The 10,000-nt window shown below is 36.9% G+C and overlaps 2 protein-coding genes across 6 annotated transcripts in view; one reads left to right on the forward strand and one right to left on the reverse strand.

Annotated features, from left to right (window-relative positions):
* The window catches only part of LOC122260727 (uncharacterized), an 18,972-nt gene extending 13,665 nt beyond the window's left edge, over window positions 1–5,307 (forward strand). Inside the window, exons 4-8 of one of the 3 annotated variants that reach the window (XM_043028129.2) lie at window positions 691–838; window positions 1,002–1,148; window positions 1,459–1,680; window positions 2,009–2,200; window positions 2,381–5,307. In XM_043028129.2, the coding sequence (XP_042884063.1) occupies window positions 691–838; window positions 1,002–1,148; window positions 1,459–1,680; window positions 2,009–2,200; window positions 2,381–2,577 (906 nt within the window). In that variant the 3' untranslated portion in view covers window positions 2,578–5,307. The remainder of the gene's footprint in view (window positions 1–690; window positions 839–1,001; window positions 1,149–1,458; window positions 1,681–2,008; window positions 2,201–2,380) is intronic. The other 2 variants (XM_043028128.2, XM_043028127.2) reach the window with 2 other exon arrangements.
* A 3,156-nt stretch (window positions 5,308–8,463) lies between these two features.
* Window positions 8,464–10,000, reverse strand: part of LOC122260729 (uncharacterized) — a 2,987-nt gene continuing 1,450 nt past the window's right edge. For all 3 annotated transcript variants that reach the window (XM_043028130.2, XM_086541992.1, XM_086541993.1), the window contains exon 2: window positions 8,464–9,625. In XM_043028130.2, the coding sequence (XP_042884064.2) occupies window positions 8,575–9,624 (1,050 nt within the window). In that variant the 5' untranslated portion in view covers window position 9,625 and the 3' untranslated portion in view covers window positions 8,464–8,574. The remainder of the gene's footprint in view (window positions 9,626–10,000) is intronic.

Below are 10,000 nucleotides of genomic sequence, written 5' to 3' on the forward strand. Positions count from 1 at the left end.
ATCATCAGTATCATTGTTATTATTATTATTATTGTTGCGATCATTGTGTTTCTGTTTATTTGTATGTCTGTCTGCCACAGTCTTTATATACTTCTACACCAGACAACAAGGCTGTCTCTTCCAGCTTACAAATATCTGTAGCACAGAACAGATGTGACCTCATTAGCATACTTTACTTTCATTTATCCCTTTGCTTATATATAAAAAATGATTGCTTCCCTGATATGATGCAGTAAGGAAGGGGATAGCAAGTGGAGAGACTGATGTAAGGAGACGTAGAGACTTGTTGAACATACATATAGTATTGTGTGTATGTGTATGTGTGAGTATATATATGAGTGTGTGTGTGCGTGTGTGTGCGCATATGTGTGTAGTGAATGCACATGTATTTATAGCAAATGGAAATGAAGTTAGCTAATGAGGTTACACCTGTACCACCTTTACCATGTACTAATGATTGTTGTAAGCTGGAAGAAGCAGTCTTTCATGTCTGGTATATATATATTTTTTTATATAATCTTGAAAAGGAAAACATGACATGGACTTACAAGGCTTAGGAGTTGTTTTCTTCTCCCTTTGTTTATACTTCATTTTCCTTTTTTTCTTCCTCCTCTTTAGACTATAGTTTTATTATATTTAAAAAAGAAGAAGGGTTGATGTTCTAAAACCTCAGCCTTCTTTCTCCCACAGATGATGGTGACAATCTTGTTCCTGGAGGTCTTGGGTTCGCTTGGAAAGGTCACCCTCCCACACTACACATGGAGGTCAGCACGGCTCTTCCTCGCACCTTCCCTCGGATACGCCTTCCACGCCACGCTCTCTCTCATGGCCTTGCAGGGTAGGAACCTCGCTGATTAATCATCGTTATTGTTGATGATGTTATCAATAGTATTGTGAATATTATCATGGCTATAGCAGTTTTACTATGGTATGTTGTCTATATAAAATTATTTGTTATTTTTATCGTCATCATATCGTCCTCCTGTTTGTTTGTCCCACAGGCATGAACATCCCCATGTACGGGGCAGTAAAGCGCTGCACGCCCCTGGTCAACCTGGTGCTGTCAGTGGTGATCCTCCACCGGCCATTCCCCTCCTGCACCCTCATCTCCTCCATCCTCATCATCACCTCTGGATGCTTTGTGGCAGGTGAGTCATACCTGATTTTCTGCCTTTTTAAGAACTTTCATCTCTCTTCAAAAGTACCAGTTGTGGCCTCAGGTGTGCGATTGATAATTGTCATAGCCTTTTGTGAAAATGGATGTGATGATTAATTTTGAAATGGTAAAATAAATGTTCATTGTTTTTCTATATCTTTTGCTTTTTGTCTGTCTGACTTATTTTATTGCTGTTTCTAAATTATTCTCCTTATATATCTTTCTCTTGTTTCCCTCATCTCCCAATCCACTTTTAGAGTTATCACATTAGAAGAAATAACAGGATACCTTCTTGATTACAGCTTTGGGTGACTTCACTATAGATACCTTTGCATACACAATGGGTGGCTTGAGTGTGCTTGCACAGGGGCTCTACCTCACACTAGTCCAACAGTGTGCCGAGAACAAGTTGTCAACACTGGAGATCCTGCAACTCAACAGCTACAACACGCTTGCACCCTTCATCATCGTGTCCGTCCTGATGGGCGAGCCAGAAGCCATTGTCAGGAGCCAATACTTGACAGGTGAGACAACAAGGGAAATTAGGCAGACTTTGATTATTTTGCTGCTTTTGAGATTTGTTTGTTTATATTATTATGTACTTATGTTTTTTTTCACATATTCTAAAATTCAGAGTATTTATGTCATTCTTGTATTACAAAGTGTTTTGATATTACATGCAGATTCTCAATATGACTCTTTTTTCATTATTAGTAGAAACTAAATTATTATTCATCAGTGTTAAACATTAAGGGTTCAGTATTGAATCATGTGTAGAAATGTTCCGATTCAATAGCACAGTTGAGCAAGGTAAACTTCAAGCAGTTATCAATAATATCTTTTATACCACAGATATTGGCTTCCACCTGACCTTCTGGACCCTGGTGTCGCTGGGCTCCGTCCTCAACTATTCCCTTTTCCTTTGCACTGCCCTCAATTCAGCCCTGACCACATCACTTGTCTCTGTGGCCAAATCAGTCATCCAGACGCTAGTGGGATTTTTCGTCTTTGGTGGAGTCAAGTATCATCCTCTGAACATCACAGGTTAGTCAGGGAAAAGGACAGTGAAACAATGGGGAGATAGCACTGTATATATTTAGGCTTTTTCAAGTGGAAGGCTCCAGTATAATAGAAGTGTGTATGCAAATATTAATTTTTATTTCATTTTTTTAAACCTGGAATTACATACAAATTGTAAGTAAATGAAACTTCCTCCATGCACAGGCATTGTGATGAACACCGTTGGAGGCTTCATGTACACCTATACCAAATACCAGGAGGGAAAAAAGAAATACCAGAAGGATGAGAATTACAACAAGCTTCAGCTGAATGGCGTCGTGAGCTCACCAAGAGAAGGACCCTTAATCCCCAATGGAATAAAGCGCGATGAACACTCCCTCAGCGAAATCAAAGTTAGCTAACACTTCTAGGGTTAGGCTGCATTACTTTTTTCACAGCAGATTGGGTAGGGGTTTAAAAGGTGGTTTTGCATAGCCAGCTAACTCTCTTCACAGAAGGCTTGCAGGGCATATTTACCTATGCGTTCTCGTCAGAAGGCGTACAATGAAAAATAATCATCTGTCTAAGAAGTTCGGATCGGTAACACAGGTGGAGTTATGGGATTGGGTCCTTAGTTGAAATTCTCTGCCTCATGAAGTGTCTTTTTCCTCCATTTGTAAGTTTATTGTGTCATCAGTGATGTTTTAGACTGTATATTGTGCCTGAGTATGTTTTCTTTTCTATGAATATTAAAATGTTGACTGTTTAAAATCTGTATCTTCTATAATTTATTTTAAAGTTAAAAGACTTTACATTCTCAATATTTATTCATTCACTGCAGGTTTCTGAAAAACCTGTTTACTCAACAAGCAAATTTTATTTCACAGTTTCATCTCTCTATTTAACCCATTGATGCCAACATCTAATCATGCACTGTCCACTGTGGTTTTGTTTAATTATTATTATTTTACACAAGTAGACATCTATTTATTACTATTGTTATGAACATTAGTTATGATGATAGTAATAAGAATGAAAGTAACGATAAGAATGGTAGAAATAAAAAGGTTTTCCCTATGTATAAAAAAGATTAAAACAAAACCAAAGTGTAAGCTACATGTCACAGATGTCAGTGGGTTTAACTGTTTAATTAGATATATGACAGTATTAACCATAGGAAATTTTGAGATCTCCAGGGGTCAAGGATACCCAAGTTTGGGAACCACTGGAAAAAAATTGCATTCCTCTCTCTCTTTCTCTCTCTCTCTCTCTCTCTCTCTCTCTCTCTCTCTCTCTCTCTCTCTCTCTCTCTCTCTCTCTCTCTCTCTCTCTCTCTCTCTCCTCTCTTCTTCTCTCTCTCACTCTCTCTCTCTCTTCATTCTCTCTCTCTCTCTTCCTTCTCTCTCTCTCTCTTCCTTCCTTCTCTCTCCTTCTTCTTCCTTTCCTCCCCTCTCTCTTCTCCTTCCTCTCCTCCACTCTACCCTCCCTCCTTCCTCTCCTCTCTCTCTCTCTCCTCTCTCCTCTCTCTCCACTCTCTCTCTCTCCCTCCTCCCTCTCTCTCTCATCATTTCTTTCTTTCTCAATGCTGGAAAAAGTAAGGAATTGTCTGAATGCTGTGGTAGTGCTTGCATTTTTATTCTATTTATATCTTTTATGTCTTTGTTGTGCGTAATTTATTGTTACAACATTCACAGGTAGATCTTTCATTCAAAAATCAATCACATTTCCAAAGAAAATGTTCTCGTTTCTGATTGTGAGACGAAGTTACATATCGCTGAACGTCTGGCTTTTGTAGACCAAGCTTTGGCTCCAGAGACTAGCACGAATCTCACCCGTGCAAATTACTAATTTACTAAAATTCTCAGATGCTCTTTTTGATTTTTGTTGTCTGTTTAACTGGTGATTTATCAGTATTGTTATTCTAAGTTGAGGAGAGTGGATAATATATGTATAGTTTATCAGACCAAGTGTTGTTTCAAAGTGCTTGTTTGTCAACAAAAGGGCAAAGTAAAGATCCCAGAAGAAATGTTTCTTAAAAGCTATTGCCATGCAGTGAAATCAATACTCCTGTTTACTTATCTTTATTCTTGCTATTATATGCTGTTATTATTTATTATTATTATTATTATTATTATTATTATTATTATTATTTCTATTATAATTATTATTATATTACATTATTATTATTATATTATCATCATCATCATCATCATTCCAATCATTATCATTAGCATCATCATTAGTATAATCAGTATGTTATTTCTTTCTTCAGCTGAAGGAGAGTTTGTGTAATTTCTGTAATTTAGTTACTTTAGGACTTCTCCCTGAACTGAATAATAGTAAGTTTATTATCACTTTTTGAGCACAATACAACAAAATTACACATTCCCTAAGCCCTCAACTTGGAAATAAGCTTGTGTCAGTTGCTGTGTGTACTGCGGTTGACGATCTTGCAACGCACAACACTTCTCCTTTGTTACATTTAGTGGAATGTGAAGAATGCATCTTTTAAAGTCTTATGCATAGGGAACGAAGCAAAATATGATTGTGACATTTTTTTTAAAGACCAATTTCTAGATATTCTGAAAAGATATCTGTGTACCCAAGCAGGGCATTTTGTAAACCAAAAAAATATTGTACTGTATTCTTTTAATTTTGTAGAAGTTTGGGATGATTTTCATTAATTTAATTAAATAGAGAAATATGTTTGTATAAAGAAATCCTTTATTTGAATTGTATTATGTTTATAACAAATATGGTGCTTAAAGCCAAAAGTAAGAGAGATTACCATGACCAGCTTGAAATGTACACACACACACACACACGCGTACACACACACACAAACACACACACACACACACACACACACACACACACACACACACACACACACACACACACACACACACACACACACACACACACACACACACACACACATATTCTTTATTCAGCAGGTCATCTGACCAAAGGAGAAAAGTCTAGATTCTCCCTTGCAATAATTTTCTCAATTGACATAATTGGTCTTTGAGCATAATTTTTTCGTATGAATATTTATCTCCTTTTTTCATGAAATTATTCATTTTTGGGGTTATGACATACTTTGTATGTAATTTTTAATATTTAATCAAATAAAATATTTATTTATTTAATACTGAATTTTCATTGAGTCCTTTCCTTGTTGAGTAATAAACCATTTTTGTTCTGTCATCAACTTAAGGATTTTGCTGCTAATATTGATAATTAATCCATTGCGGACCGGTGTCATGACATACATGACACTTTGGCCTGATGACGGGCGTCATGACGTACATGATGTTCGGGGAGTTTGGATCACTGTGCTGTTTTATTTTGCTATGAAAAAGGAATGAGTGATGATGGCTACTGCAGTCATAATTACTATAATTACCATAATATCGTGATAGCCTAATGTCCAAAACTTAGATGGTACCACTTTTTCCTAGCACCAGCAGGAGAGAGAGCCTTAAATGGCACCCATCCACAGTCTCTAGCTAGCACTGTCTCTATAGAGCGATGGCACACACTTAGTTGACGAACTCTGCTCTAAAGTACTGCCAATGAAGGATGTGCAGGCAGAACGAGAAGAGGAAGGTGACTCAATCCATACCCAGTGTCTAAAATGTGCTCCTGTGCCAATAGGGATGCCTTTCACTGTGGCACTCACAGTCACAAGCACAGGTTTCATTCCTCTTCCCTACCTCTTCTTGTTATTTTTATTGTATGTGGTTATATGTTTTGTATTCGTTCATGACAGCACAAAAATACAAAAAAATAAAGTTGCCTTTTGTCCTCCCATAAAACAGCAATACTTCTATCACATTGAGTATAAAGAAAATAATGAGCTAATATGGATAATATACTACAATTTTAGTCAACTGCAGCACTGATAGAGCCTGTCATATCGCACATATAAGTCTGTAAACTCAATAAAACACAAAAAAAAAATAAAACACAAAAACTGCTCTAGTTTTACAATGAATGACTGAAAGAGAGTGGGATGATTCAAATTATATTGCTTCAAGCGGTCTCTCTCTAAAATAAAACCTATCCTAGCAAATTTATCCCCGTCTGCAATGGGTTAACCATTAACCCTCTCTGGATGGGTGGTACACTACGGTACTGCTCATTCAAGAGCCCGGTGGCCTGGGGGCACCATATGGTGCCAGTCATTTAATTGATTTAGGCCTAAGCGTTCGAAAGCCCCGACATTGTGACATGCAAGGCTGGAATACCCCCGTCGTGAGTGGGTTAAAGATGGGAAGAGATTTGCTAGCTTAACCACTAAACCAGACTACTATGTGACATTTCATGGCCTTTCTCTCTGTTTTATGCACTTTTAATACCAGGGTAATTTTTGCCTTAGTTAAGTCTCTGTGGTTTGCTATTGCATGATGCTTTTATATACCTTCTGACTCACTTTATCAATGATGTAAGGAATTGAAATTATAGTGTAGAGTTCATGTCAGTTCACTTTGTCCTTTACACTTTTTAGTATTAAAATTTTACAGTGAACAAAAAGCATTTCTATTTTTAAATAAGAGTAAGCAAATCCAAAAGAACCGACAAAACCTTTTTAATATTGACTAAGTTAAACATGAAAAATATAACCATTCTCAAGGAAAAAATATATCAGGACAATGCCACACAGCTGTCTTTCCTGCTGGTGCCATGAAGTTTAACATTATCTACACCTTGATGCTTGTCACCAGGACCAAAACTCTGGTAATACATTGTTACCCCATGTCTGCAAAGGGTTCATGAATTAACCCAATAATAATGACATTGAGCTCTCGCAGTAAAATGCAGAGTGATATGTGAACTACATTCAGCATTTTCTATTGTTTGCTTCACAGCCATATATCAAAATCCCTATACATGTATGTATATCTTTGTTGAAAATAGCAGAAAATGGTTTTCTGAACCTTTTTTTTTTATTGTTCATCATTAGGATGGCCATATTCCATAACCTGAGTTTGTGAGTTAATATTAATATAAATTGTGTAATAAGTTGTACCTGATAGTACTCAAAAATACAAGATATCAAACTAAATTCTGATACACAAGTTCTTTCAGTCATATAATTATATTTATTCTTATTAGTGTTGTCATTATCAACCCATTGCGGACGGGTGTCATGACATGACATGACGTTCGGGGATTTTGGATCACTGCTATTTTATTTTGCTATGAAAAAGGAATGAGTGATGATGGCTACTGCAGTCATAATTACTAGAATTACCATAATATCGTGCTAGCTTAATGTCCAAAACTTAGATGGCACCATTTTTTCCTAGCACCAGCAGGTGAGAGAGCCTTTGAATGGCACCCATCCACAGTCTCTAGCAAGCACTGTCTCTATAGAGCGATGGCACACACTAAGTTGACAAACTCTTGCTCAAAAGTACCACCAATGAAGGATGTGCAGGCAGAACGAGAAGAGGAAGATGACTCAATCCATACCCAGCGTCTAAAATGTGCTCCTGTGCCAATATGGATGCCTTTCACTGTGGCACTCAGTCACAAGCACAGGTTTCATTCCTCTTCCCTACCTCTTCTTGTTATCTTTATTGTATGTGGTTATTATCACATTGAGTATAAAGAAAATAATGAGCTGGATAATATACTACAATTTTAGTCAACTGCAGCACTGATAGAGCCTGTCATATGGCACATATAAGTCTAGTTTTACAATGAATGACTGAAAGAGAGTGGGATGATTCAAATTATATTCCTTCAAGCGGTCTCTCTCTAAAATAAAACCTATCCTGGAGGCTGGGCAAGCAAATTTATCCCCATCTGCAATGGGTTAAACCCACATTAAGTCTGAGTCCATTTGTAAACCAAAATTAACTCTTAATCATGTTCTTACCAAACAGATGAATAATAAGACCTGAATATATTACCTCTTTGTTATTTTTCTTTCATTCCAAGTAACTGAGCAACCTGTCTGATGAAGTTTTGGTCTAATTGAACATTAAATCCAATAAAACTCTAATTGAGCATTATATCTGAAGAAGTCTGTCTACGTGAGCATCATATGCAACAATATAAAAAAAATTGAACAATAATGTTTTCATATATAAATAATAACAGAGAAATGATAAGATTAATCATTAATCATTTTTACATTTAAAAAAATCTCCAATAATAATAATAAAATATAAACATAAATAATAGCTTATCCAAACCTTTAAAGAAAGAAGAAACTTGCTGTATTCCAGCCAGCAAACATATGGTGGTCAGAGAGCTTCAGACGTGGTAATGGAAAAAAAGGAAAGGCAACAAGCAATGTCATAATTTAATTCAAATTTTCCATCAAAATATTGTACGAGAATTGAGGGTCATGGTTTTCTTTCTACCTTCTTTTTTCCATATCACAGTGAGGGTGGTGCAATTCACTAGATCCAGCTGAACCAGCGACTCTCAAAGTTCTGCTGTGATATTCCCTCAAAGCAACTCTCATTCTCATCTGACTTAAACTTAGAACTCCCTCTGTCCACAAAGTCTGCAACTTCCTGAGGTGGGACACTCATTTTCTCCATTATGTCTCCACTTTTCAAAACTTGCTGTCGTAGATATTGCAATGTGTTTGCATTCAACAATTTACTTAAGTCCTTGAGAATTTTCTTCTGATACAACACACTAAATTCAGCTGCAAAGCCAACAGCAGTTCCTACAGTTTTCTTAAGAAGAATATAGGACCTCAGGAGTGAGGCTGCAACAAACTGTAATCCCCTCTCAATGTCCCCCACTGGAGAAACATCTTGATCAGTCTCATCGCCCAAGGTCAACAATGACTCCCCTAACATCAGACCTTCATCACCTAAATTATTATCACAAGTTTCTAGACCACTGCCCGTGTTTTCTTCACTGACCTTGGCTGAACAAGAAGTTTTCATGAGATCTTGTACATTTGGAATGACAACATTGTGGAGAGCTGCATACACACAAGCCAGCTTCAACCAGGCATCACTATTAAAAGTGTGAAGAGTTACAAGTATTTGTGCAGCTAAAAGAGCATCCTTGTATTCTCCTGCCGCAAGGTTTACATCCACTAACAAAGAACAACTTACAGTTGCTTGTTCCACTGTTTTAGATGTTGCATGTACTTTTTCTGCAAATTCAATTGCATCTTTGGGTGTCCCTTTCTTTAAGTGACTCCTAGCAATGCCTTCCCAACATTCTCGTTTAGCAGTTGTGTTCCCAGCAGGCAAGCCAGATAAAATTTCCTTGTACTTGAGAATAGCAGAATCATGATCTTTCCTCAGAAACAGGTACTCGGCAATATATTTCTGTACACTCAATGTATCTTCCTGAGACACAAGTTCCTCTGGGCCTACATCCATGAACCAGCAGTCGTCACAGAAGCGAGCAGAATACTCCTCGTCTGCCTTAGCTCGCTCACGCTCCACCTCAAACAGGTCATCGTCCAGTCCTGCAAACTCCATTCTGCAGTGAGAAAAGGGCATTCTGTATAGATGCATTTGGAATTACTGAATATTTCATACAGTATTCTGAAACACTACAATTAATAGGCTAATGTTAGCAACCAAGATGTCTGGAATAGTTTCCAACATTACAACAGATTAAATATTGTATCTAATTTTAACAATGGCTTCAATCTAAAAATGAGGGAGAGTAATTAAAAACTGAGAAATGTAGAATTGCTGATATCTCTCAATGCTAAATTACTGACTTGCAAGACAAAAGCATACAGATTGCATTCCATTCAATACTACTGACTGATTTTATAATAATTTTTAAAACTACATTAATGACACATTATTATTATTTTTGTATCCAAAATAAGGCACTAAACATATA

Source organism: Penaeus japonicus, unplaced genomic scaffold, assembly GCF_977035675.1.
Source record: "Penaeus japonicus unplaced genomic scaffold, GWHDUDI00000001_assembly GWHDUDI00000011, whole genome shotgun sequence".
Classification (NCBI taxonomy): Eukaryota; Metazoa; Arthropoda; class Malacostraca; order Decapoda; family Penaeidae; genus Penaeus; species Penaeus japonicus.